Source organism: Dromiciops gliroides, chromosome 2 (assembly GCF_019393635.1).
Source record: "Dromiciops gliroides isolate mDroGli1 chromosome 2, mDroGli1.pri, whole genome shotgun sequence".
NCBI classification, from domain to species: Eukaryota; Metazoa; Chordata; class Mammalia; order Microbiotheria; family Microbiotheriidae; genus Dromiciops; species Dromiciops gliroides.
Window position 1 is genome coordinate 489711902 of NC_057862.1, and position 27922 is coordinate 489739823.

Here is a 27922-nt window from a genome sequence, read left to right on the forward strand (position 1 = left end):
CACCCCAACCCTCAAGATATACCACCTTACTGGAATACTTTTAAGGATGTGGGAATTTATTAGTCCTGTCACTCTCTGTACAGCTGCAAGAGTGAACTTCTCTGTCTTTGAGAATTGCTTGGCTGAAAAATATATCACTGAGCAACCAATCTAATGATGAGCCTTTCTAAACTTAGCTAGTAGACTGGCCTTTGAATGTCAGACACATAATCTATCACCTGGCTTGGGCTTGAGCTCATTCTCCAGCTTAGTAGAATCTACGAGAGGTAGGACTCCAATGGTGTAGCTTTCAAGAACACAAAGTCACCTATAGGTGCCAAAAAGGCACCAGAAGGGGGGTTTTTATGCCTGCACTATCCCCGTTCACATTAGCCCTGGGCCCAGCTAAGCAGCTTGCCTCCTCAACTACTGTGCTGATTAAAATTGGACAGAGAAAGAGCTGACGAGAAAAGTCATTGTTTTATTTCAATTAATATCTCTTGGCATTAGGCAGATATTAAATAACACTGGAATGCATTAGATTGATCAACACAGTGACAGTGCAAGGGATATGGGGGGAGCAATGTTTACAAAGAGCAGGGTGAGTAGAATAACTGCCCCTCATGGGATGGTGACCACTGGAAGCCACATGCCCCAGAGGGAACTTTGATGGAAAAATGCAAGCTTCAGATCATTCCTTTTATTTCATGATTTTAATACAGGACACGCTTGGACCAACCAACAGTAAAAACGAACCTTGAACAAATATGTGCATTCAGGTATCAGACAGTGGAGTAGCCACATTAACGGCTAAACATGCATTTCTTCTGTGAAAGACGGCAAGTTGCAGATGCATAAATACCACAAAACAATCAGCATTGGGTTAATCACAGGCCACTAAGGGAGAAAAAGCTGGAAAAGCTATCAGATGCATTAAATAGGTGACCTTACCATGAAACTGTACTTCACCATATATATAATTTATGTTAAAAGAAAGCGAAGACCATCATCGGATAAGTGCAAGCCATTTTTTTTTCCCCAACAAGAAGAAAAGGAATAAAATCATGCACAGGAAAGGGTTCGTTCTGTCTGTGTTTAGCTCCCAACTCTTCAAACAGTCATTTTCAAAGCAAAATAAATTAGCTAGCCGTGGCTCTATTTTATAAAGTCCTATCTCAGCTCTTCTCATGGTTATTAGAGTGTATTCATACAGATTCCCCAAGTGTGGGGAGATGTCCCCCACCCCTGGGGCCCGAGCCCTCTTTGCCATCTGCATGAAACATATCTCTAAGTGACATTAGGACTCTGTAAAGGAATCAGGATGACGGAAGGAAAACTGAAAATAAATTTGGATGACCAAAGGACTTTGGCCCTGGCGTGGATGATGGGGGAGTTGTGGCTGGTCATGCCGCCACATGGAGGGAAACCACTGGACCAAGGGACCTTATCCGAGAACAGCAGAGGAATGGTTTGAGAAGGCATCCATTTCTGTAAGCAAAGCTGGAATGACAAGCCAGTGGTTCTTTGCAACTGTCCAGATGTGGGTTAGAACTGACTTGCGCTGCTTGGGTCACACTGTAACAACCGGACAATGGAAGGATCGCTCTTGGCACCTTTAATGAATTCTTCCAGTGACAGCTTGCCTGAGGTGGAACAAATGAAGACAAAAAAGAAAGAAAAGAATAAGAAAAAGAAAAAGAAAGAAACCAAACAAAAGTGCTGATCAAACAAACATGCTGCTTCAAAGAAGACACTTATCCTCCCCAAAGCTGATAAACTCACTTTTCAAATCTAATCCTTTGACTTCCTGGAAATAGAAATATAATTCTCTCTTTCTCTCTCTCTGTGTCTCTCTCTGACTCACTCTTTTTTTTTTTTTAAAGTTCTTCATTTTTCATGATGAAGTACCATTGTATATAGTATGAAAGTTCAATATGGTAACTACAGCACATGCTAAAGGACCTTGTAAATCATTGTAAGAATCTGCTCTATTTCTCAAAATTTCAAGAAACTGGTAACTTTAAAAAAAGGGCATAAACCCTAAACGTACAACAACCCAAACTGGAGAAAACAGCACTTAGGCAACAATCTGAATTAGTTTCTCACTGATGGGAACTATTATTATACCAAAGCGAGCCTCCTGTCTCTGGGATAGGTGCCTATTTTCCTGCTCTGGCCTCTACCACTGAGCTACAGAATCATAGAATGAAAGATCACATATCCCAACTTCTTCATTTTATAGATTGGGATAATTAAGGTTTAAAGAGAGGAAGTCACTAATAAACTCCAGTGGTTCCCCATTACCCTCAGGATCAAATAGAATATCTGTTTGGCTTTCATATCCTAGGCCCTTTCTGCTTTTCCTATCTATCTTCTTACACTTTACTTCCATCCACCAACTCTGAAATCCAGTGACATTGGCCTCCTTGCTGTTCCTCATATGAGATATTCCATCTTCTCACCTTGGAGACCTGCTGTCTCCTATATCTGGAAATCTTTCCCTACTCAGCCCCATCTCTTGGCTTCTCTGGCTTCTTTCAAGTTCAAGCTAAAATTCGACCTTCCTCCAGAAGCCCCTCCTGGTCTCTCCATAATGCTAATTTACCTTCTTTCTGAGATTACCTTCCATCTACTATATTCATATCCATAGATCTACCTATATATACATATATCTCTATAGATACATCCATTCATCATATCTCTATAGATCTATACATGTATGTATACACACATAGATATGTATACACATACATATATATGTATATATGTGTATATAGATCTATATATATATACATATGCAGATATGTGTATCAAAATCTGACAGCTAGGTGGCTCTTTAGAGAGCTGGGCCTGGAGTCAGGAGGACTCATCTTCCTGAGTTCAAATCTGGCCTCAGATACTTACTAGCTGTGTGACCCTGGGCAAGTCACTTTACCTTGTTTGCCTCAGTTTCCTCATCTATGAAATAGGAATCATAATAGTATCTACTGCTCAGGGATATTGTGGGGATGAAATGAGAAAATGCTCATAGAATACTTTGTAAACCTTAAAGAGCTATATAAATGCTCGCTATCATTAAATAGCTGAATTAAGATTTAAAGTCAAGTGCTCTGACTCCAAATATGGCACTCTTTCTAGAGCTGTTAAAGCGCTCGGTGATGGTGGATTGCTATATACATGGAAGCTGTGATCACATCATCACCATTTTAACCATTGTCATCATCATCATCACATTCAGGGAGGAAAAGACTCAACTTCTTTGGGCAATTTATTTCAACGTCTAATAGTTTGTTAAGTTAGGAAATCCTCCCCTTAAATCTACTCTCTTGAGAGTATAATCTCCTTCATTTATTATTCTGTCCTTGGTGAGCACAGGAATCTGGCTGGCTACCTAGGGACACTTATAAGATCATAGAATTTATAGCTGGAAAAGGCCTGAAAGACCGTAAAGTAGAAACAAAAATCATGGACATGTCCCCCCTAAGCATTTTAAGGCTTGCAAAATGCTTTAGCTCCCTTGTCTCAGGGCAGGTCTATTTACTTCTGACTCCTTTGTGTGCCCAAGGTCACTCAGGTGGGAAGCAGATCCAGGATTTAAGTCCACCTCCGTTGCTTCCAAATCCAGAACTTCTTCTGCTCTAGCATACATTTAGAGCAGAACATCTAGATTAATCTAGAAGGTCAGAGCTGGCAGGAACCTCCAATACTATTGACCTCCCCCCTCCCCCATTTTCCAGATGGGGAAACTAAGGTCCACAGGACAAGTGATTCCTCTAAGGTCCCAGAACTAGTGAATTTGAGTATCTGGGACTAGAAACCAAGGCCCGTGCTATTCCTACACCCCCGCCCCCCCTCCCCCCAAGCAATGCCTCTTGTCCTCATCTCCAGACTAAACAAACAAAGCCAGAAACTTATTTGTGAAAGGAGGAAACCTTGCCCGATTCAACATTTTCTACCCTCAGGCTATACAGCACAGCCTAGGGTGGGAGGAATGGGCCTTCTCAGGCCCTGTGTTTATGGGATTGTCCTGTGCCCCACCTATAGAAAAGCAGGGAGATTCTTTTCCTTTCACCTGGCAATTAGGTGTTATTACGGCTTTCCATTGCTCCCTTCTGTCACTCCACCCCCGTGCTCTTGAGAACTGGTGTTATTGTCCCAGTCAGTAATTAGACACTCATCTGTAGGCGTGATGTCACTCGAGAGCCAGAGATGGGACTGGAATCTAGTGACTGAGCTTCCTGACTGTCTCTTTAGCTGTCTGCTTACCCCATTGTGCCTGGATGCTTCCTGGAGTGCCAGTGATTATGACAGATGATGATAAAATCTCATGCCCTGGGGGTCTGGGCACTGCCTAGCCCAAGTGGCCCTTTTAAAGGAGACTCAAAGAATTGGTTAAACATTTAAGAAGGCTTCAATGCAATCAATGTCTCTATTATCTTCTCAGGAAGGTAGGAAAGGGTGGGAGATTGAAAAGCAGGTCCAACTCTCCCTGATGCAATAAATGTACTGGGGTCAGAGCACATAAACTCTGTGGGTCATGAGTAATACCAACCAACTGGTGAACTGGGACAGAGCCATTTGTTTTCCAGGTATGGGGTTAAAAAGGGGAGGGCTAGGTACACTGAATGCCTGCTTTAACAAACAGCCCATCTTTTAAACCAGCCAGCCAGGTCTCTTTCTACCAGCATATACTCAAATTACCTTAGTCACCACTTCCATTATTTTATCACTCTTTTTTTTTTTTTTGTGAGGCAATTGGGGTTAAGTGACTTGCCTAGGGTCACACAGCTAGTAATTGTTAAGTGTCTGAGGTGGCTGGTGCTCTATCCACTGTGCCACTTAGATGCCCCAACTTCCATTATTTTAAATTAAAGTTAGGGAATCCTAAAATGTTCGAGCCAATGCCCCTCCCCCCCCTCAATGGAGTGACCCAACCCTTCAGACCTCATATAACCCTTTGTTTTGCAGCTCTCTAGCCCAGTGGAGAGAATGCCAGACCTGGAAATCAGTAAGCCTTGAGTTTAAATCTGGCTGCAGAGGGGCGCAGTGGATAAAGCACTGGCCCTGGATTCAGGAGTACCTGAGTTCAAATCCAGCCTCAGACACTTGACACTAGCTGTGTGACCCCGGGCAAGTCACTTAACCCCCATTGCCCTGCAAAAAAACCGAAAGCAAACAAACAAAAAAACCAAAAATAAATCTGGCTGCAGATATTTACTAGTTGTGTCACCCTGGGGAAAGTCAACCTCTGTTTGCCTCAGTTTCCTTAACTGAAAAATAAGGGTAATAACAGCACCTTCCTTACAGGGTTACTATAAAAGTCAAATGAGATAATATCTGTATAAGTGTTAAGCGTAGTGCCTGGTAATAGATAAATACTTATTCCCTTCCTTCCTCCTGCCTCCATTTATCTTGTAATCCAATTATATGACTATTGTTCTGTGTGTTTATAGCTTAGCCCCCTAACTCCTAGGTTCAAAGTACAAAAAGGCCAAGGATTGTAGGAAAACAACATTGGATTTGGAGATGGAAGATATGGGTTTGAAGTCACTTCCTTTCTCTGGGCCTTGGTTTTCCCATCTCGAAAATGAGATGTTTGTACTAGATGACCTCCAATGTCCTTCCCAAACTCTAACATCATATAATCTAAAACATCCATCTTCCTTACTACCTAGCTCAGTGGCACTTAATAAATATTGGTTGTTAATCAAAAGGACCTTAGAGGTCATCTGGTCTAACCCTCTCATTTTTCAGATGAGGAAAAGAAGAGTGCTGAGAGGTGATGACTCATCCAACGTTCTGAGGATCATCTCTTTGGGATGGTCTTCAGAATTAAAACACTACCATTAGACCTTGGCAGTTTTTTTTTAGTGGGAAGTAAGAAGATGATTATTTTTATTTTTGTTCACTCCACAGAATAAGAGGTTTTTAAATCCCATATTGTCCCAATAGCTATAGGTAAAAATAAGAAAATAACTTCTTTTCATAAACTGATCCAAAATGAAATGGCCTGAATTGGGAAGTTGTTGTTCAGTCATGTCTTATTCTCCACGAACTCATTTGGGGTTTTCTTGGCAAAGATACTGTAGTGGTTTGCCATTTCTTTCTCCAGCTCATTTTAAAGATGAGGAAACTGAGGCAAATAGGGGTAAAGTGACTTGCCCAGGGTTGTATAACTAGTAAATATCTGAGGCCAGATTTGAACTCAGGAGGATGAATTTTCTTGACTTCAGGAATGGTGCTCTATCCACTGCCCCAGCGTTGGAAGGTAGGAAGTATGATATAGGTATTGATTTGGAGTCAAAAGACCCGTATATTCAAATCCCAACTTGTCTCCTTACTACCTATGGGACATTGGGTTAATCACTCAGTTTCTTCATTTGTAAAATGGCAGATGCAGTATGACTAGAGCAGGAATTCTTAGTCATTTTTGTGCACGATGGACCCTTTTGTCAGTTTAATGAAGTTCAGAGGCCCCTTTTCTCAGAATAATAGTTTAAAATGCACAAAATAAACTTTAGGATTACAAAGGAAACCAATTTTGTTGAAATATAGCTATCAAAGTATTTTTAAAACAAACAAGCTCATGAACCTCGGGTTAAGTACTCATGTTCTAGACCAAAGCTTCTTAAACCCCATATGGGGTTGCATAACTGAATATGGGGGGGGGGGAATGTCACAAAAATTTGGCAACAGTAAAAGATTATGTATACCTGTTTTATATACCTATATGCCTGGGGTCACGCAAAAGTTTCTCAGGAGAAAAGTGGTCCTGAGTGAAAAAAGTTTAAGAAGCCCTGTGTCCAGTTTGAAGTCCATGATCCTTTGTAGTTCCCAATCCCTGGAGTTCTACGAGCAGAGATTGGATGAGTGCTTGTAGGATGGGATAGAGGTGACTTGCTCAACAACAGGTTGGACTAACTGACTTCTGAGGGCCCTTCTGGGCCTGAGACTCTGAAATAAACAAGCTCCTCCCTCTTGTCCCTTATAACAAAGGGACATCTGGGAGTATGGAGGGAGGAGGAGGTCGATACTGCTCAAGGTCTTCTGGATCTCATTCTCTCAGCCTTTCCTATCTATGCTTGTAATTCCTCTGAGTCCTAAGAAGGAAGTTCTCAGCCTCAGAGGATAAATTAGAATGTGGAACACATTGTTCCAATCCACACAGCGCAGAGCATACCATGTGTTTTTAAAACTGGGCTGAGTGACTGAAGGTGTTTATTAGGGAATAGTGGGGCCCACGACTTGAAGATGGGAAAACAAGCAAAGATGGCTTCAGGGGACAGCTTGCTGTGGAAAATTACCAAGTTACCCAGGTTTCAACTGAGAATAGGAAAAGGCGTTTTTAATCAGCCTCAAAGGTGACTTCAGGCACAGGCCTGGCTTTTTCTTCCATTATTATATATTTTTCTGCTGCCTGTAGATGATTCAGTTACTGTAATCTCCCACCCCTGGCCCCCAACCAAGGGGTCTGACTTTAGACTGGAGGATTGGGGGAGGAGATGGGGAAATCAATGGTATGGATGAACTCATTTTGGTTTCTAACAACACCAATCCCAGAGACAGCCCCATAGCCTTACCATCATTGTTCGTGTCCATCTGCCGGAAAATTTTGTCTGTTCGCTTCTCAGGAGTAGACTCATCTTCTGGCATTTTCATTACTGAGGATACCATTTTGTATATGGCCTGGAGGGATACAAGGAAGGAGTTTTTAAGAGACTTCGAGAAGCTCCAGGAGGGGGAGCAAAGATCTAAGCTCATTACTCTGCAAACACAGTAGACGGGCAGATCAACTGGGGCCTTATGCAGCCTTCCCCAGATTGAAAAAAAGAAAAGAAAAGAAAAGAAAAGAAAAGAAAAGAAAAGAAAAGAAAAGAAAAGCTAGCTAAACCCTGCCACCTTGACAGCCTCCCTTCCACCCACACCATTCTGATGATGCACGGTAAAAGCAAAGGTTGGGAAGCAAAACTATAACTGAGAAATTTTCCCAATTCATTACTCACTTATATTAGGGTCTCTGGTGTGACTAGCTGAGGCTCAGGGAAGCCTAAAGCTACAGCCAGAGCCTTAGGTTATCATTAACTAAAGCCTTCCCTATCAGGTCACTAACACCACAATAGGAATTAGTTAGTTGCCAGATAGTTGAGAGCATGGATAGGACTCATCATATGAGGAAAGGGGCTAGAATAATTAGGGCTTTCATAGCCATGTACAAGCAAATTTGAGGGTCTCTAAAATTCTTCTGAGAGCCATATCTAAGGTTTATAACCACTTTCCCCTGTAACCTCATATAGTACTTGGCTTTGTAACTACCCAATGCACTTGTCCAGTAATTCTGTGTATTTAGCTATCCTCTAGACTTTAAGCTCCATGTGGGGAAGAACAATGTCTTATCTAATTTAGTATCTCCATCAGTGCTTAGCACAGAGTTCTGCACAAAGTCAATTCTTAATGATTGTTCTTTTATGAAAGAAGCATCATAGCCATTCATAATTATGTACATCATGATAAACATGGCACATTGAAAACCATTTGAAGATACTGATCAGCTTTTCAAATCTTGGGATTCTGATGCTGATATAACAGTGGAACATTGCTGAACTAAGTTCCACTTGTGCAGACCCGTTTTTCCTACACACCTAGATTCAGAGCCAACAAACTCAATGGTTGGCAGTGACAACTGAGTCTTCTGCTGATAGAAGTATCTATGTGAAAATGGGTCAGTTTTTACATATAAGCTAGGCTGTAACATACAAATGAATCCACAGAAAATAGGGCTTCTTTTTCCCATCTTATGTTTACATGCAAGAACCAGATAGATGGCAGTTGAGGCATATACCTTAAAATAAAGATGCCCCACAATTGGTTCTCTCTGCATGTTAAACTCAACCTGGTTGAGGAAGTGGTGCATCAGGTTAGCTTAGCCACTGATCTGGCCTGGAGGGTATGAAAATGCCCTTTCACAGTGGTGATACTTTTCCATCCTTTTCTACCCAGAGATGTAGGGAAATGGTAGCCTACTATGTTCCATGCATCATTCCCCCATGATATTCTTTGACTCCGAATAGGTTCCATTAGTCCAGGTCTCTTATCTCAACCCTTTCCATGCATAGAAGACAGATGAGTCCATGATAGGAAATGGATTTCATCTGAAACCCAGAAATTAAGATTTCTAAATTTAATTGTATTCCTGTCATAATCTAGAAACCGTTTTGCTAATTATAGAGCAGTATGTAAAAACCAATGACTGTTCTTCTTGTTATTACTTCTCCTCTTCCTTCTCTCAATGAAAGGGTGGACAATCTGTAGCACGTGAGCTGAAGGTGGCATGTCATTAATAGGCTCTGGAGTAAGATCAGTCCTAAACAAAACTGGGAGGTAGGTGGAGTTTGTCTTTGGCACTTTCTGAGCCCTGCCTGTCAGTAACTAGCTGGATGCAACTCACTAATCATATCTGGGTTTTAGTTTTCTTCTCTGTAAAATGGGAAGAATGGATTGATTATGACAGCTAAGGTTCTTTCTCATGTTTTAATTCCTTATCTTCTTCCTGGTGCCTAGGTGTCTAACAGCTCCTATCCTGTGCCTCATTCTTGCTTTTAGCTAACTATCCCTGCTAAGGAGTTGACAGATGACTAAATCAGCAGGAGTTGGTGGTGATATATCACCCATACTGTGATATATTATATATAGTATTTTTTAGTAAATATTCAATGATGATTTAGGGATGACACCTCCTAGGGGTCATTTGTATTTTAATAACACTCCCTAGTCCTTCCCTACCTTCTGACCAGTCACATCAGCTTCTCTGGGACTAAGACTATTTTCTCGGGGTATTATTATGCATCTACCCAGGGCTCAATCACCTCCTTGCCAATCCCAAGGGTGTGGTGAATGAAAAAGGACTTGGCATGCTGCTTCTGAGAGACTGCCAATACCTGTCCTAAGGCAATGGTTTTTCTCAATATTAGGGCTTGTCCCACCATACAGCCAACCCATGCAGCCCCTGGAGCCAATACAGAACCCTGTAATAGCTTATGCTTGTATAATATTTTAAGGCTTCCATCTGTTTCTTTACTTGATCTTCACAACTCCATGAGGATATTGTGAAGAAAAAGTTTGAGTATGATTACACCCATTTTACAGGTGGGGAAACAGGCTCAGGGAAGCCTGGAGACTTGTACAATGTTACAAAGCTGCCAAAATTGGCACCTGAGCCCAGGCACTTCACTCTATCCCACATTAATTTTACTATAACATTATGCTTGGATCCTAGGGAGAAATAACTTAAGGGTAGGGCAGCTAGGTGGCGCAGTGGATAGAGTACTGGCCGTGGATTCAGGAGGACCTGAGTTCAAATCCAGCCTCAGACACTTGACACTTACTAGCTGTGTGACCCTGAGCAAGTCACTTAACCCCAATTGCCTCAAAAAAAAAAAAAAAAGAAAGAAAAACTTAAGGGTATAGGATCTTGGGTTAGGGAAGCAAGCCACAAACAGGAGATGAGAAAGTTGTTTGATATTGTTTTTTTTAAACACTTATTAACTAAGCAACTATGAACCAGTCATGGTACCTTTCTGAGCCTCAGTTTCCTCACCTGTAAAGTGGGTATAAAACTAGCTATCACAGGTACCTCATAGGGTTCTTCTGTGGTCCAAATAAGATGATGTGTATGAAATCCTTGGTAAAATTTAAAGCACTATATAAAGATGTTATCAAAGCCTTCTTAGCCTTCATGTGATTATTATAATTATAATTCCTATTATTATTATTATTATTATAGCTTTCCCAATTTTCATGTGTTTATACCATACAATCCATCATGAAGCTGCTGCAATCACCCAAGTCTAGCTGAAGGGGAAGCAAAGAAGGGTCATGTGTTCCAGATAAGGCTTGGTAGGAAGGAAGCAATGTTTCATGGTTTCTCTAGGGCTGTCAGGTCTCAAAGGCAGAAGGAACATTTAGAAACCAGTAAGTCCAGCTCTCTGCCTCCAGGCATCATCATCATTAAAATCGTCAGCATCATATTTATATAATGTTTTAAAGTGAGAGCTAAAGTTCTTTATTACATGCAAATCACTTCATATATTATAGTCCCCTACTTTTTTTTTTTTTTGGTGGGGCAATGAGGGTTAGGTGACTTGCCCAGGGTCATACAGCTAGTAAGTGTCAAGTGCCTGAGGCTGGATTTGAACTCAGGTCCTCCTGAATCCAGGGCTGGTGCTCTATCCACTGCACCACCTAGCTGCCCCTTTTGTTTTTGTTTGTGGTTTTTTTTTGGTGGGGCAATGAGGGTTAAGTGACTTGCCCAGGGTCACACAGCTAGTAAGTGTCAAGTGTCTAAGGCTGGATTTGAACTCAAGTCCTACTGAATCTGAGGCCAGTGCTTTATCCACTGTGCCACCTAGTTGCCCTATTTCATATATTATAATAACTCACATTTCTAAAAGCACTTTGAACTTTACAAAGTTCTTTCTTTGAAATAATTGAGGTAGGGGCTGCAAACATTACAGAGGCTCTGTAAAGTGAAATGACTAGGCTGGTGTCATAGAACCAGCTTTGGGACTGGTACTCTCTGATCCCAAGGCCAGCCCTCTTTTTATTATACTATAGTAGAAGCCAGGTCCATGCAAATATCATCTGTAAAATTTTCAATAGAAAGACCTCCTTCAATCTTCCTTAGGAAATAGGTTAAGTTGATGTCAGTTTAAATTAACCCCACACATAAGGAATTTAAGAGCCCTGGGGTCTAGTCCCAGCTCAGCCATTCATTGCTGTATGACTTTGAACAAGTCATCTTTCTGGGCCTCAGTATCCTCTATAGACCAAAGAGGCTATCTATCCTAGATGATCTCTTATTCCTCTTCCAGACATAGCACGTGAGGGCCCTTGAGTTCTCACCTGGACAATTTCAAGCATCTCTCCACGGCTTATATAGCCATTACCATCAAGGTCATACATGCTAAATGCCCACTTCAGTTTCTGTTCCAGCTTCCCCCGTGAGGTGACACTCAGGGCAATGATGAATTCCCTGAAGTCAATCGTCCCATCACCATTTGTGTCGAAGGTGCGGAAGACATGTTCTGCGAATTTTGATGCGTCGCCGTAGGGGAAGAAGTTGGCGTATATCTTTTTGAACTCATCGACAGTCAAGTGGCCAGTGGGACAGTCCTTTAGAAACCCTTTGTACCACTCCTGCAGCTCATGGTCTGTGAATTCAGTGTTCTCCCGGAGATCCTGGAGCACCTCAGGACGGAGCTTGCTATTTTGCTTCCCCATTCTGTCCTCCCAGGTAACTTAAAACCTGGAAAACATGGAACCGTGTTCAATTATCAAATGCTGCCTTTAGTCAGTTTTTATGGCATCCAGATTTTTCACCTTTTGACACTAGGATGGACTAACACAGAATCCCAAACTACTCAAGTGAGAGTTTTCCCTCTAATATATTCACGACCTTTTTGTTTGTTTAGTCTCTTCCCTTTACCTTACCCCTTAGTCAGTTACCAAGCTCTAGAGTGCATCTCAGCAATAGCTTTCTTTCCTTTAAAAAAAATAATCTATTATTTATTTTTGACATTCTTTTAAAATTTTGTGTTCTGAATTCTTTCCCTCCTCCAACCATTGAGAAGGTAATGATATTTATTATATATGTGAAATCATATGAAATAATATTATACATGTAAAACATATTTCAATATTAGCCAGGTTGCAAAAAAGAAAGCAAGAAAAATAGAGAAAGTGAAAAATTATACTTCATTTTGCACTGAGACTCCATTAATTCTAGCATTTTTCATCATGCGTTCTGTCTTGGATCAATGTACTGATTAGAGTAGCTAAATCTTTGACAATTGATCAGCATTACAATATGAGTAGTATCTTTCAAATCCATTCTTCTTCTCTTGTCTTATTGCTCCAGTTTTAGTACAGGCCTTTGATACCACCCACCTGATCTATTATAATAGCCTCCTAATATGTCTTCCAGCCAACATTTTCTTTCCCCATCTAACTTCTACAAAGCTACCATTCTTTATGCAAAGATTTGATTGTATCATTCATTTCCTTGAAACTTATCAATCGTTTCCTAAGGTTTAAAAACTAAACATTCAAGGTATCCAAGGTTTGAACAACCTAAGACCTCCCTTTCCAGCCTTATCTTTTATAGTTCTTCTCCACACATTCTCCACTCCTGACAAAGTGGTCTGCTCTCTTGACTCTTGGCATGGTCTGTGTTCACTTAACCTCCATGTCTTTCTGGGCTCTCTAGGCCCAGAATAGCCTTCCCTCCTCCTTTTGGCCACTAAATTGCTACTCATTTTTTAAGGCCCAACTCAAATTCTACCTCCTCTAGGATGCCATCTCTGATCCCCTCTCAACAGTGATGAACTTTGCCCATAGGCTTTCCATTCCCTGTCCCTCCCCCACCTCATGAACTGATGCTGAGTGAGATGAGTAGAACCAGAACATTGTACACAGCATCAACAACATTGTGTGTTGATCAACTGTGATAGACTTAATCTTCTCAGCAATACAATGGTCCAAGATAGTTCCAAAGGACTCATGATGGAATATGCTCTCCACATCCAGAAAAAAGAACTGTGGAATCTAGATGCAGATTGGGCCATGCTGTTTCTACTTTTTTTTTTTAGGTTTTTTTCCTTTTGTTCTGATTCTTCTTTCACAGCATGACTAATGCAGAAATATGTTTAATGTGATTGTACATATATAACCTATATCAGATTGCTTGCTATCTTGGGGAGGGGGGAGAAAGGGGAGGGAGGGAGAAAAATTTGGAACTGGAAATCTTATAAAAATAAATGTTGAAAACTATTTCTACATGTAATTGGAAAATAATAAAATACTTTTATGATAAAAATAACTTTAAAGTGCCATATAAATGATATTATTATTATAATTAATTATCAAAGGCTGTGCCAGTGGAATGTAAGTTCTGGCAGAATCAGGAAAGGGGAGATGGAAGGGGCAGTATTTGAGCCAGACCTTGAAGAACAGGCAGCATTTCAAAGGAGGAGAAGATGAGGAGGAGGTGGAATGGAGACACCATTCTATATATAGGGAATGGCATGAACAAAAGGATCAAGATTGGAAAGGACAGAGTGTGCATCCAGGGAACACAAAGTCTAGTTTGGCCAGTGTAGACTGACCACGTGAAAGGAATTTTGAGAAAGTCAGGTCAAAGACAGGGGTTCAAGCTTGATGGTGGGGGACTTTGAATGCCAAGTTATGATTTTATTGTTCCATCCTCAAGTCATAACCTCATACACAGAAAGACTAAAGCAGAGACAAATATTTACAAAACACAGGCATGGCGTATGTAGGGGAGAATCTCCGTTTTCCATTTTGGCACAGTACAGTACACAAAGATGTAATATAAACAGACGGTTTGAGCAGTTTTAGCAAAGTATGCTACTAAAGTGGCTGGGCAAACCCAAGGGGATCTAAGTCAATTAGATAAGAATCAAATACACTTTTATCTGGACTTCAAACACCCATTTTACATATTAAAACCTAGGGACCCAAATGCCAGTCCAAAACAACTGAAAACCAGAGAACCTGCCAGTCTCTTGCACTCTTTCTAATTTTCCTACAGTCAGTCCATTTATTCTTCTTTTGTCCAGCCCCTATCAATCTTCATTCTGCTCTAGGGCAAAAATAACACTAGCTCCTGTTCATTAATGACATATAGCAGGCTGAGTCCTAGAGAGAGTGTGTTGCCATTAGCTGCTTCTGTGAAAGAGGCAGCTACCAGCATTTCAGCCCTGGGGTTCTTGTTCTGTCAGTCATTCGTGTTTGACTCCCTGTACTGGCTTTATTATTTAAACAAACACAATTTCCCAGTTTCAGGGAATTTGGACTTAATGCTCTCAGCATTCCCTGGGATTCCAGTTGTTCAGCTGGTTCTGCTTGTCACATCCCCTAGCAGAGGCATTAGGGTGTGAGAAGGAAGGAATCTCACTTGGGAGATGAGGCCTGAGTTCTAGTTTCCAACTCTAAAAAACTTATTAGCTAGAAGACCTTGGGCAATTCACCTCCCTTCCTCTGGCTGCCAATTTCCTTATGTATTAAAAGAGATATTTGGAATCGATGATCTCTAATGTGCCTTCCGATTCTAACATTTATGAATCTATCATCAAACCTCAGAATTCAGGCAGATCCTAGACAATCTCCACTGAGAACTGTATGAGCAGGGTAGCTTTTCATCCAGTACATTTTAATACATTCCAGTAGTGTACCTTATGGGTAGGGAAGAATTAAGAACCCAATAGTGGATAACTAGAGTATCTCTGCCTCTGATGTCTCATTGTGGTGTGAAGAGGATCCTGGGTTCTGAAGGCTATGTCAATGGAACACAACTTCTGGCAAGTTCTACTGAACTAAACAAGTTTTGAGAATAGGGCTGCATGTTTGTTATCCAGTTAAATTCATAGAGGCTCATTACCAAGTTGTCTGTTGGGTGAAGAATTTGTCAGCAACTCTTGAAAAGCACTTACTAAATTTTAGTGGGGCTGAGATCTGTTTTGTACCAACCACCAAGAAAATAACAGAACTCTGAAGTAATGAAGCATGAAGTTTTTGCTAAATGAATCAAGATTTTCAGAGCACCACAAAGGCTCATTAGAATCCAAAACAGTGAGAAAGAGATTTGTCTAACCATCCACATAGAAAAAAACAAAGTGGATGAAAAAGCTATTATTTTTCTAGATCATGACATGTATGTAGCTGGACAGTCCATCAAGTAAGCCCATCATATGTATATCCTGTACAAGAATGATAGAGGCATTCTACCCACTTTCCTTTTTAACATTTTTGTCTTTACCATTTATCTCCTTTTTTGAAGGAAATAAGCACTTATTAAGCACTTACTGTGTGCTCCATTTCTCTCTTAATTGTCATATCTAATGGTCTCCTCTCACTCCTCATCTTTTTTGATCTCTCTGCAGCATTTCAAATTATTGAATACCCTCTTCTGGATATTCTTTCCCCCCTGGGTTTTCATGACACTGCTTTCTACTGGTTCTCCCTCTGAGTGACTTCTCCCTGGCTGCTTTGCTAGATCATCATCCATGTTATGTCCCCCTAGGCCTAGATTTACCACCCCAAGGCTTTGTTATGGGTCCTCTTTTCCTCAGAAATTTCTTTGCTAGCCATCATCATAATTATTAATAGATATGATATGACAATAATTAAAGCTATGATAATCATAATAAACCATACCCACACTGACATGTTTTCTAATCTGTAAAACAGAAATGTGTTATTACTGATGGGGCTTTGAAAACGTATATATTTGTATTCATATCGTATAGTTTAGGACCTAAATCACAGGCTCATTCTATGTGTACTCCCCACCTCACAGGACTGCTGTGAAGAACATTTTTCAGAAGTCCTAAAATGTAGATTGAAAGCCTTAATGACTGATAAATGCAATGCCCAAATGTGGTTCCAAAGTCCTGATGATAAAGGATGCTATCAGTATGCTGACAGAGGTAATGAGCTCAAGGTGAAGCATGAGACATACATTTTTGGATATGACTGTTTGGGAATTTGTTTTACTAGACTATGGACATTTGTTACAAAGGTTTCCCTTTTGTTTTCTCCAGTGTGAAGGGAGTGGGTAGGAAAGAAAATAAACGCTTGTTAAATGAAAACAAATAATTTAAAAAGCCAGTTCTTGGTTATAACCTCTCTGAGCTTAAGTTTTCTCATGGGTAAAGATAGATAAAAAGATTTAGTTCACCTATCTCATAGGGTTGTTGTGAGGAAGGTGTTCTATAAATCTTAAGGAGTAGTATAGACACAGAACCAATTTTCTTTTATTTATAAAGGCAGGACCTACTGGAAGAGTTTGAGTCTGCAGACTGGAGCAGAAGTCTCTGCTGTATTGTCCAAACCTGTGTTAAACATCCCTCTGAGGGGCCGTACCCAGAATTTCATGCTTTTACACCAACGGAGTACCATTTGTCCAAGACTTGCCCAGTGCCAAGAGCTTAGTTCATTTTATAATACACTCATTCTTGCAGGAAACCAAATCACTACCCTGAACACACAGATCAATTTGCCTTCAAAATGCATTTGTCAGGTTTCTTTTTTTTACCCAGCATTTTACGAAGCCAGGGCTATGCAGCTTCCTTTTCTCCCAAACATGTGTTTATGGAGAGGAAGGTACCAGATTAGTTAGAGTGCAAAGCAAGGTGCACAACTCCCGGAAAATAATAGGCTGAGTGGATTTTCTTCTACCTTGGGAGATTAATGTTCTTCCATCTACCTCCCATTAGCGTCCCAGATTGAAGAAAGCATAAGATTATAAACACAAACCGTTTAGATTTAGGCTCTCCAAGTGCCTTTGCATTCTATTTTCACAGTTGACTCTCCATCACTTGGCTAATGAGAAGAAGCAGGAGGTATACAGAATGACTGCATTATAGTATTTTATAACTAGAAGGGGACCTTCAATCTCGTCTAATAAAATCCCCTTATTTTATGGGGATGGAGGTGAGGGGAGAGAGAAACTAAAGCCCAGGGAAGTAGTCACTTGCCTAAGATCCCACATTTGCCTAGACTTCTGACAGCATGGAGTCATGGAAAGAATGCTGGAAAGGGAGTCAGAAAATCCCAGTTCAAATCTGTTTCTGCTACTTACTATCTGTGTGACCTTGGGCAAGTCACTTCCCTCTGGGCCTCAGACTCCCTATTCTGTAAAATTAGGGGGTTGGAATATGTTGTCTTTTAGGTCCCTTCCGGTTCTAAAATCTATAATCCCATGACTTCCAAATCCAGTCCTCTTACCTATATATAGAACCATCTCTCAAGGAATAGATAAAAAGAACTCATCTAGTGCCCATCCAGGGTCACATGGATATTTTTGACTGCTCACACATTCATCTCTTTAGCTCTGGTCCCAAGCCAGGCAGAGAAAGGACAATAGGGCCAGGATGGAAGGATGCCTCAGACTGGCTTGCTCAGTCTTTTCAGTTGTGTCTGACTCTTCATGATCCCATTTTTTTTTTTTCGGCAAAGCTACTAGAGTGGTTTGCCATTTATTTTTCTAGCTCATTTTACAGATGAGGAAACTGAGGCAGAATAAAGTGACTTGCCCAAGGTCACAGAGCTAGTAAGCTAGCTAGTAAGTGTCTGAGAGCAGATCTGAACTCAGGAAGATGAGTCTTCCTGACTCCAGGTTTGGCACTCTATCCACTGTGCCACTGAGGAGCTCTGTCTCAGACTGGAAGGCTAGGCCATTAAGACCTCATATCCTGCACAAAGAGTACCTTTGTCTATACAGATTTCCAAAGGTAGTTATAACCAGTCTTTTATTCTGTGGTGGCTCTTTTATTTATTTATTTTTTTGGTGGGGCAATGGGGGTTAAGTGACTTGCCCAGCGTCACACAGCTAGTAAGTGTCAAGTGTCTGAGGTTGGATTTGAACTCAGGTCCTCTTGAATCCAGGGCCAGTGCTTTCTCCACTGCACCACCTAGCTGCCCCTTGTGGTGGCTCTTTTTAAAAACAAAAAACAAAAAACCTAACAAAATATATTTTAAAATATCTGATTTTAGGCTTTGTTCCTAAACATCTTCACCCAGAGCATAAAAGTCATGGATTTATGTTGTATAAGTTGTTCCTGAAGGGATAAAGTACATAAGAGTCAAGAGTTAAGAATCATGTACATAGCGGTTTTCCTACTTATGTGCTTCCCTATAGGTTCTTCTAAGTGTGTCATCCCTCTCCCCCATGAACATTAATGCATCAGTGGGAGAATGTGACCCTGGGATAGTGAAAAAATGGATAGATATGATTACTGAGCTGCTATTAGTTATATTTGAAAGATTATGGAAATTATGAGGCTTATTCCTCAAGGAAGCCATTAATAAGATGACTCCCATATATATCAAAATATTTATAGCAGCACTCATCGTGATGGCAAATCATTGGAAACAAAGTAGATGCTTCTCATTTGGTGAACATCTAAACAAATTGTGGCATGTGAATGTAACGGGATATTGCTTTGCTGTGAAAGGTAGTGAAAATGAATACAAAGAAACATGAAGAGATTGACATGAACTGATGTAGAATGAGGGAATATAAAGAAACCAATATATACAATGACTGAAACAATGTAAATAGAAAGAAAAAAACTGTGGTCCAGGGGAAAGAGTATTGAATCTAGAATCAAAGACCCTGGGTTTGAATCCAACTTCTACAAGTACTTGTGACCATAGGCAAGTCATTTCTCTCCTCTTAATCCTGATTCTCTTTGATCACTCTGCAACCTTTAATCAACCTCTTCTCCTGGATACTCTCTCCTCTTTAGGTTTTTGTGATGCTGTATTCTCTTGGGTCTGTCTTCTCATACCTGTTTAACTCCTTCCTTCTCAGTCTGCTTTGAATCTTTATCTAGGTCACACTCACCATAAGTAGGTATCCCCCAAGGCTCTATCCTCAGTCCTCTTCTTTTTCCCCTATATCATTCTTTTTTTTTTAAAGTGAGGCAATTGGGGTTAAGTGACTTGCCCAGGGTCACACAGCTAGTAAGTGTTAAGTGTCTGAGGCCGGATTTGAACTCAGGTACTCCTGACTCCAGGGCTGGTGCTCTATCCACTGTGCCACCTAGCTTCCCCGCCCCCCCCCTGCCCCATACCATTCTTGTTTGGTGATTTCATCAGCTTCCATTGGTTCAGTTATCACCTCATGATTCCCAAGTCTCTGTATCCAGCCCTAAGCTCAGGCTCCATTCTTATATTATTCACTAACTTTCTCTTGGACATCTTTAACTGGATATACCATAGATGTCTCAAAGTCAACATGCTCCAAAGAGAACTAATTGTTTTTCCCTCTAAGTCTTCTCCTCTCCTTAACTTCCCTTTTGTTGAGGGCACCACACCTCCTAGTCACCTAGGCTTGGAACCTAGCTGTCATATTTGACTCCTCACCAGAACTTGCCTTGTATAACTAATCTGTTGCTAAGTCCTGTCTACCTTTTTCAACTTGTACATCTCTCCTATGTGTCCCTTTCTCTTTCCTACAGAGTAAAATCATCCTGTTGTAGGCCTTCCTCTCATCACACCTTGACTGCTGCAATGGCCTGCGGTGAGCTCTCCCTGCCTCAAGGTACTTAGTTCCTAAAGTACAGATCTGACCATTTCATTGCCCTACATGATAAATTCCAGTGGCTCTGTATTACCTCCAAGATTAAATACAAAATGCTCTGGCTTTTAAAGTCTCCACAATGGACCCCTTCCTATATTTGCTATCTTTTTCTCTTTATTCCCTTCTATGTACTCTATGATCCAGTGACCTTGACCTTCTTTCTATTCCTTAAACATGATCTTCTACTTCCCTGCTTCATACCTTCTCTCAACCATGCCTGGATGACTCCTTCACCTTTGTCTCCTTCAGATTCAGGACTTAGTTTGAATACCAGCTTCTGCAAGGAGGCCTTTCCAAGTCCCTCAAGCTCCTACAGTGCTAATACCTTTTGCTTACTCTATGTGTATCTTCTATAGATAGTTTTTTCTCCTGAATGTTGCCTCCACCATTAGAATGTGACCTCCTTGTGAGGGTTAAGAATCTATTTGTTAGGGGCAGCTAGATGGCACAGTGGTTGAGGCACCGGCCCTGGATTCAGGAGTGCCTGGGTTCAAGTCCGGCCTCGGACACTTGACACTTACTAGCTGTGTGACTGTGGGCAAGTCACTTAACCCCCATTGCCTAAAAAAAAAAAAAAAAAAAAAAAAAAAAAAAAAAAAAAAAAGAATCTATTTGTTAGGGGCAGCTAGATGGTACAGTGGATAGAGCGCCGGCCCTGGAGTCAGGAGTACCTGAGTTCAAATCCTGTCTCAGACACTTAACACTTACTAGCTGTGTGACCCTGGGCAAGTCACTTAACCCTAATTGCCTCACTAAAAAAAAAAAAAAGAATCTATTTGTTGTCTTTCTTTGTATCCCCAGTGCTTAGCATAGTAAGTCCTTAACAAATGCCTGTTGACTAACTGAGATTCCATTTCCTTATGAATGAAGAAAAAGCATTTATTATATGCAAAGCACTGTGCTAAGTCTTGGTAATGCAAATAGAAAATCCAGACAGTCCCTGCTCTCAAGCAGCTCACATTCTAATGAGTAGACAACAATGGAAGGTGTCAGATGCAAGTCATATGGAAAAGATCCCATGGTCCCAAGGGTTCAGTGGCAAAGCAGATGGTAATGCCACTTCTTTACTATCATTTTCATTGATAAAATACTATCAGTTTCTTATGCAGAACCAGATGACAGTGCTAAGGGTTTTGTCTGCAAGAATCTTCAGTAGCTGTGGCTACAGAGCCCACAGAAGCAGTTGCCAGGCAGCATCTCCATGGAGGTTGCTTCCCCAGATGATGGCTGTGGGGGCTGGGCTAGAATTAGTATCATTGCCCAGATTTTTGGATTCAGGGTCCTCATCCTGGGCTATATTCATTTAGGTCTGAAGTTAGGTGAGGATTGAAGAAGTGGTTGTGGTTTGATTTGTCTGGCAAATGCCATCTCCTGTCTCTCCCTTAGGACACCTTGATATTCCAGCTACATTGGGTTGTCTGCCCCAAGGTAATAGCTGGCCAGCAGTTGGTAGAGATGGTTGGCCCCTTCTCCCCAAAAGTTGCCTCCTCAGATGATGACTATGGGGGCTGGGCAGGAAACAGACTAAGTGGACCTGCCACTCCTTGGGCTCTTAGACTGAAGGGCTTTGGGTAGCAGGTGGCTAATAGTTGTGGCTGGTGGTAAGGAATCACATCTCCACAGTGACTGTCCTCTCAGTGATTGGTGAGGGGAAAAGGGGAGGGTTAAGCAGGGTTGGTGGTGCGGGTGAGGGAGGCACTGCCATTTCTAAAGCTCTTGGGTTCAGGCTTGTGGGCTAGATCCACTGCGGTCTGAGGGGAGGTGGTTGTGAGTTGACTTACTTATATGTAGCCTCCTGTCTATTTCTCAGGGTTCCTTCCTGTTTCGGCTAAGCTAACTTGCCTTCTGTAAGGGCTCCAGCTTTACTCCTTTGGAAAATGGGTGGGGTTTGGAATAGTCCACTGGTCCTTAACTTTGTTGTGTGTCATGAATCCCTTTGATAGACAGGGTGAACACCTCAGAATAATGTTTCTAAACAAAATGCATAGAATTACAAAGGGAACCAATCATAGTGAAATACAGTTATCTAACAACAACAAAAAATATGCTCATAGACTCCAGGTTAATAAATCCTTCTATTAGCTGCTCTCTCTGAGTCCTAGTTTTAGATTTTGTCACTATCATAGAAAGTCTATCATACAAAGAGTGGAACCAAACTCAATAACGATGGAGATCCTACAGTGTAATCAGTACTGCACACACGACTTTTTCTCATGTGCTGCCATCAGTCTCAAAGGCCCTGATCCTTCTCCTTGGACATAATCTCTCTCATTTTTGGAGCTCCAACCTATCACATCTACATTGCTACTATGGTTTTCATATCATGCCCAGAATTATAGCTATGTCTTAACCCATAACTTGAAGATAATTTTCCTGAGGGTAGGCATTGTGTCATATTTATCACTGTATTCCCTATAATGCCCAGGGTCTGGTAAACCTGCTTCAGTTTAAGTTTCAGAGGACCACTGATCTGTGTGGCAGTTAAGAAAGGGAATGCACCCCATGACTGAATTAAGCAAATTCCCAGAAATATGTTTAACATGATTGCATATATATATATATAACCAATATCAGATTGTTTGCTGTCTTGGGGAAGATGAAAGGAAGGGAGAAAAATTTGGTACTTAAAATCTTATAAAAAAATGATTGTTGGGGGCAGGTAGGTGGTGCAGTGGATAAAGCACCGGCCCTGGATTCAGGAGTACCTGAGTTCAAATCCGGCCTCAGACACTCGACACTTATTAGCTGTGTGATCCTGGGCAAATCACTTAACTCCCATTGCCCTGCAAAAATCAATCAATAAATAAAAATTCCAGGAAAAATGAATGTTGTAAGCTATCTTTACATGTAATCAGAAAAAATAAAGTACTATTTGTGTGTGTGTGTGTGTGTGTGTGTGTGTGTGTGTGAGAGAGAGAGAGAGAGAGAGAGAGAGACAGAGAGAGACAGAGAGAGAAAGAGAGAGAGAGAGAGACAGAGAGAATAAGTGCTGAATATGTTCAATTCAGTCCTACTGTCTTCTGAACTGGTCAGACCATAAATTCCTAAAGTGTTGTATTTAGTTCTCCATGTCATATTTTAGGATGGGTTTTGGCACAAGTCACAGTGTGTCCAGAAAAGGATGATTGATAGGATGGTGAGGAGACCAGAGAGCTGAGTTCAAATCTAGCCTCAGATACTTACTAGCTATGTGACCCTGAGCAAGTCACTTAACCCTGATTGCCGAGAGAAAGAAAAGAAAAGAAGGAAGGAAGTAAGGAAATCTGTCACTTATTAACAGTGCAACCCTGAATAAGTGTCTTAACTTCTATGGTTTTCAATTTCCTCATCTGCGAAATGAAGGTGTTGGACTAAATAAGTTCCCTTCCAGGTTCAAATCAAGTTAAATGAATCATAAGGAGGCAATGTAAGAAATAACTTCTGTTTGGCATTTAAGTCTCTTTACAACCTGGCTCCTTCCTACCTTTCCATTCTTATAGATAACTCCTTCCTATCTATGCCGTAATTAAGACAGCTATATTGGGTCCCAATAGCAGTTTCTCACATTTGACACTCCATGTCCCTCCTCATGCCTTTGCAATGGTTTTCTCCCAATGTCTGGAATGCTCTTCCTCCTCACCTCTGCCTCTGACAATACTGTATTATTCAATATTCAGTCACTTCAGTCGTGTCCAACTTTCTGTGACCCATTTATAGTTTTCTTGGCAGAGATACTGGAGTGGTTTGCCATTTTCTTCTTCAGCTCATCTTACAGATGAGGAAACTGAGGCAAATAGGGTTAAGTGACTTGCCCAGGATCGTGAGCTACTAAGTGTCTGAGGTCCTATTTGAATTCAGGAAGATGAGTCTTCTTGATTCCAGGCAAGACACTCTATCCATTGTACCACTTAGCTGCCTACAGTATTACCTTCTAGAAGAAGCCTTCCCTGATCAAACTACCTTGTATTCATTCTGTGTCTATTCTGCTTATATGGATATTTGTACAAGTTGTTTTTCCCATGAGAATGGAAACTCTACGAAGGTAGTGGTTTTTGTTCCCATCACCAACTTTATTGACTGGGACATAGCAAGTACTTAAATGCTTATTGGTGGACTGGCCTAACTGATGATAGCTAACATTTATATAGTTCCTGACTTGATTCTTCCTAACCCTCATTACTCCTCTACCCCCGACCCCTATAGCCTATAGCCAATTAGTTGCCAAATCTTGTTGATTCTAGCCTCATAATGTATCTTAAAGCCACCCATCCCCTACTTTCTATTCATATGGCCACAATCCTAGTTTAGGCCCTCATTACCACTTGTCTAATCTATTTCGAAAGCCTCATAATTTGTCTCCCTGCTTCTAGTCTTTCCTCTTCAATCCAACCCCCATGTATATGCCAAAATGATTTTTTTCAGACATAGGTCTGGCTATGTCTGTCCTCTACTCAAAAAATCTGACGTAGCTACTTTTTATTCCTAGGATAAAATATAAACTTTCAGCCTACTATTCAAAGTTCTCCACAGTAGGACAGCATCCTACCTTCCCAGTGATTTCAAATTACTCCCATTCATGTACTATGTGTTAAAGGTCAAACTAATGTCCTAGATATTACCTGAATTTTCTATGGTCCAACTCTCATCTCCATGCTTTTACACAGGCTGTTTCTTTTGCCTGAAATAGCCTTACCTCTGCCTCTTAGAATTCTTAGTGTCTTTCAAAGCTTGGCTTAAGAGCCATCTTCTCTGAGAATCCTTTCCTGATTACCCCAGATGCTAGGCTAGTCCTCTCTCCTACCTCAAGTCACCTTTATCTACTTATGTGTGTACTTGTCTTATTTCCCCCTCTCTGCCCAACACCCCAAGATCTTTGAGGCCAAAGACTATTTTTGTTTTGTATTCCCAGTGCCTAGCATGGGCACATACTGGGCATTTAATAATATTTGTGGTGCTGAATTTAATTGTCCAAGGTCACACAGTAAAAAGCAGAACTATGATTCAAACCTCAGTGTTCTAAATTCCCACCATGTTGACACTGTAGAAAATAAGGGTCAGGGTATTCTAGGTGAGAAAAATGGCATGAGAAGAGGGAGAAGAGAATAGATCAATTTGGCTGGAGCGAAGAGAAAGGGAAAGAAGTATTCAGAGATAGAGCCAAAAAAGGTAGACTGGATCTAGATAAGGGTTTGAATGCCAGACTAAGGAATCTGGACTTTTATCTTGCAGATAATCTGGAGCCACTGAAAGCTTTTGAACAGTGGAATGTCATCATAAAAATCAAAACCAAGCTATTAACCCCCCAAAAAAATTCCCAAAGGATTATTTTAGAAAGATCAATTTGGCGAGGGGTTTCCAAACTTCAGAGTCATTGAGACTTTCACTTTGAAAAATAATAGGTTATACTAGACAAAAGCAGGAGAGCAGGGGGTTTTATTCCCTCTCACTTCTATACACCATTTATTTGCTGTGTGGCCTTGGGAAGATCACTCAGGTCTTCTGGGTTTTATTGGCCTCATCTTTAACTGGTGATAATAATGCTTCGATGTTAATGGAGTCCATGCATGCCAGATACACTGGCCCAAAAGCAGTGGATGGTACAGGATGATCTCCTGTAGGTCCTTCCAGTTCTAAGATCCACGATTAGTTTTCTGGGCTCCATGATGAATTTTGTTGCTGATTTTTCAGACTGAGTTCATTTTAGAATTATCTCCTAAGCTATATTGAAATCTCTTTACCAGGGCAGCTTTGTGAGATGGACGACCTACTCTAATTTTTATGGGGCCATTAATGGAATCCATGCATGCCAAATAAACCAGACAGCCTCCCATTCACTCCCAATCACCCAGAGGGAACAGGCTGTGTGCATTTAACAAAGGGCCTGGATGAAATATTTAATAATAAGTATCTCATTTTCAATCTCTCCTGGAGTTTCTGAGACATGAGTCAGAAAACCTTGCCAAGAGAAGAGATAGTGAGAGACACAAGATGGGTGCCTTTCACCATTCACTCTGCCATTCATTAATTAAACAAGCTAATGAACAAAAACTGGGTTGAACCTCCACATTTCTCAACTTACTAGTGGAATTTGACTCCAGACAACAAGTATTTCTGCAATAAAAAAATGCAGTTCAATTTATCAAAGAAATTATTACCCTAATATAGTCATTAGGAATAAATTACGAATTTCTACTTCCCAGAATGTATTACTTTCAGATATGAGAAGACAGCACCCCGAGGAAAGGGGAGTGTGTATATGGCTGTTAGCAGGGGAGAGGGGAGGGGATATGATGCATATGCTATTTAGAGAAAAATCCATCTTATAATTTGCTTTAAAATCTTTATTGAAAAGCTGGAAGGTTCCTTAGAATACAGAATATCAGAACTTGAAGGGACTTTAGAAAACAGAACAATGACTATTAGAACTACAAGAAACCTTAGAACATGGAAAAATGAATGTCTAAGAGATCACCTAGCTCAACACTTTTTTTTTTAAACAGATGATGAAGAATGACTTCCTCAAAGTTACACAGCTAGTTAGGGATAGTATTGGCACTAGAACTCAGGATTTGACTCCCGGTCCATTCAAATAGACTCCAAATCAATTTATAACTGGTTATAAATTTATAATTAATTTATTTATGAGAGCAAAAACAAACAAAAAAATTCTAACCCAACACACATAGAGGGAATGAGAGAAATTTTAGAGGTACTTACAGTAAAAAGCAACAATTCACATTTATGTAGAATTGACTATTTACAAAGCACTTTCTTTATAACAACCCTACAAGTCAGATAATGCAAGTAATATTATCTCCCAGCTTTCAGATGAGGAAACTGAGGATCAGAAAGATTCATCGACTTACCATTGGTCATACAGCTAGTAAATGGGAAAGTAGGACTTGAACCCAGTTCTTCTGAGCCCAAGACCAGTGTTTTTACCAATATGCCAAGTAGTTTCTACATCTTATATGCCTCTCTCTGTTGCTTAGCTCCTATGTACAGTTGTTGAACTATTATCATAAAGCTTGAATTTAGAGAACCCTATTTAAAAACAACAAAGCCAAAATTTTCAGTCACCTCAAAATTAAAGCCTTGCTAACACACCAGCTCCTATCTGTGATTCAATAGGCCTCCCGTCTCTCTGATTTTGATGGTCTTGCAGAATAAAGTGCTCAAATAGCCTGTTAATCATGACAGAAAGGCCTACTGATGGTTCCCAATTGACATTTCATTCTCTTGCTCTAAAATGCTTTCATCAAATCTATTTTTCGGAAGCTTGATGGCCACTCCAAACTTAGAAACAGTTGAGGAAAGATAAATGGGAAGGAATAAGGAGGGGAGGGGGAACAGGCAGAAGCCCTTAAAAAGAAGAAAGATTTCAATAGAAATTGGTTATCCATCCCTCTTTTTTACATTTGCCTTAAAATCTCCATGTGTGGAGAAGGGGACAGCAGAGAGAGAAAAAGCTAACCCCAACTGTGTTTGTCTCAATATCACAAAGGGAGCAAAAACATATAGGCAAGAAGAGAAAAGAGGAATTTAGAAAACAAGGGTTTCAGGATATTCCTTCCTTGTAATCAGGCCTCTCTTTTCCTTTCTTAAAAATGCTTTTTTGATATTATTTTCCCCCTATATTACAGTCATTCTCTACTTCCTCCTCCTCGTTGACCCCTCTCCCACACACTCCACATAGCTCTCCTTTGTAACAAGTATAGTCAAGCAAAAGTAATCAACATACTGACCACATCTGGAAACATATGCCTCATTCCTTCCCTCTGGTTCACCACCTCTCTGCTGTGA

General features: G+C 40.7%; 1 protein-coding gene across 2 annotated transcripts in view; it reads right to left on the minus strand.

Annotated features, from left to right (window-relative positions):
- Positions 1 to 440: 440 nt before the first annotated feature.
- The window catches only part of HPCAL1 (hippocalcin like 1), a 189312-nt gene continuing 161830 nt past the window's right edge, over positions 441 to 27922 (minus strand). For both annotated transcript variants that reach the window (XM_043985412.1, XM_043985410.1), the window contains 3 exons: positions 11878 to 12280; positions 7560 to 7665; positions 441 to 1622 (listed from right to left, as the gene is read on the minus strand). In XM_043985412.1, coding sequence (XP_043841347.1) covers positions 1525 to 1622; positions 7560 to 7665; positions 11878 to 12255 — 582 coding nt within the window. In that variant the 5' untranslated portion in view covers positions 12256 to 12280 and the 3' untranslated portion in view covers positions 441 to 1524. The remainder of the gene's footprint in view (positions 1623 to 7559; positions 7666 to 11877; positions 12281 to 27922) is intronic.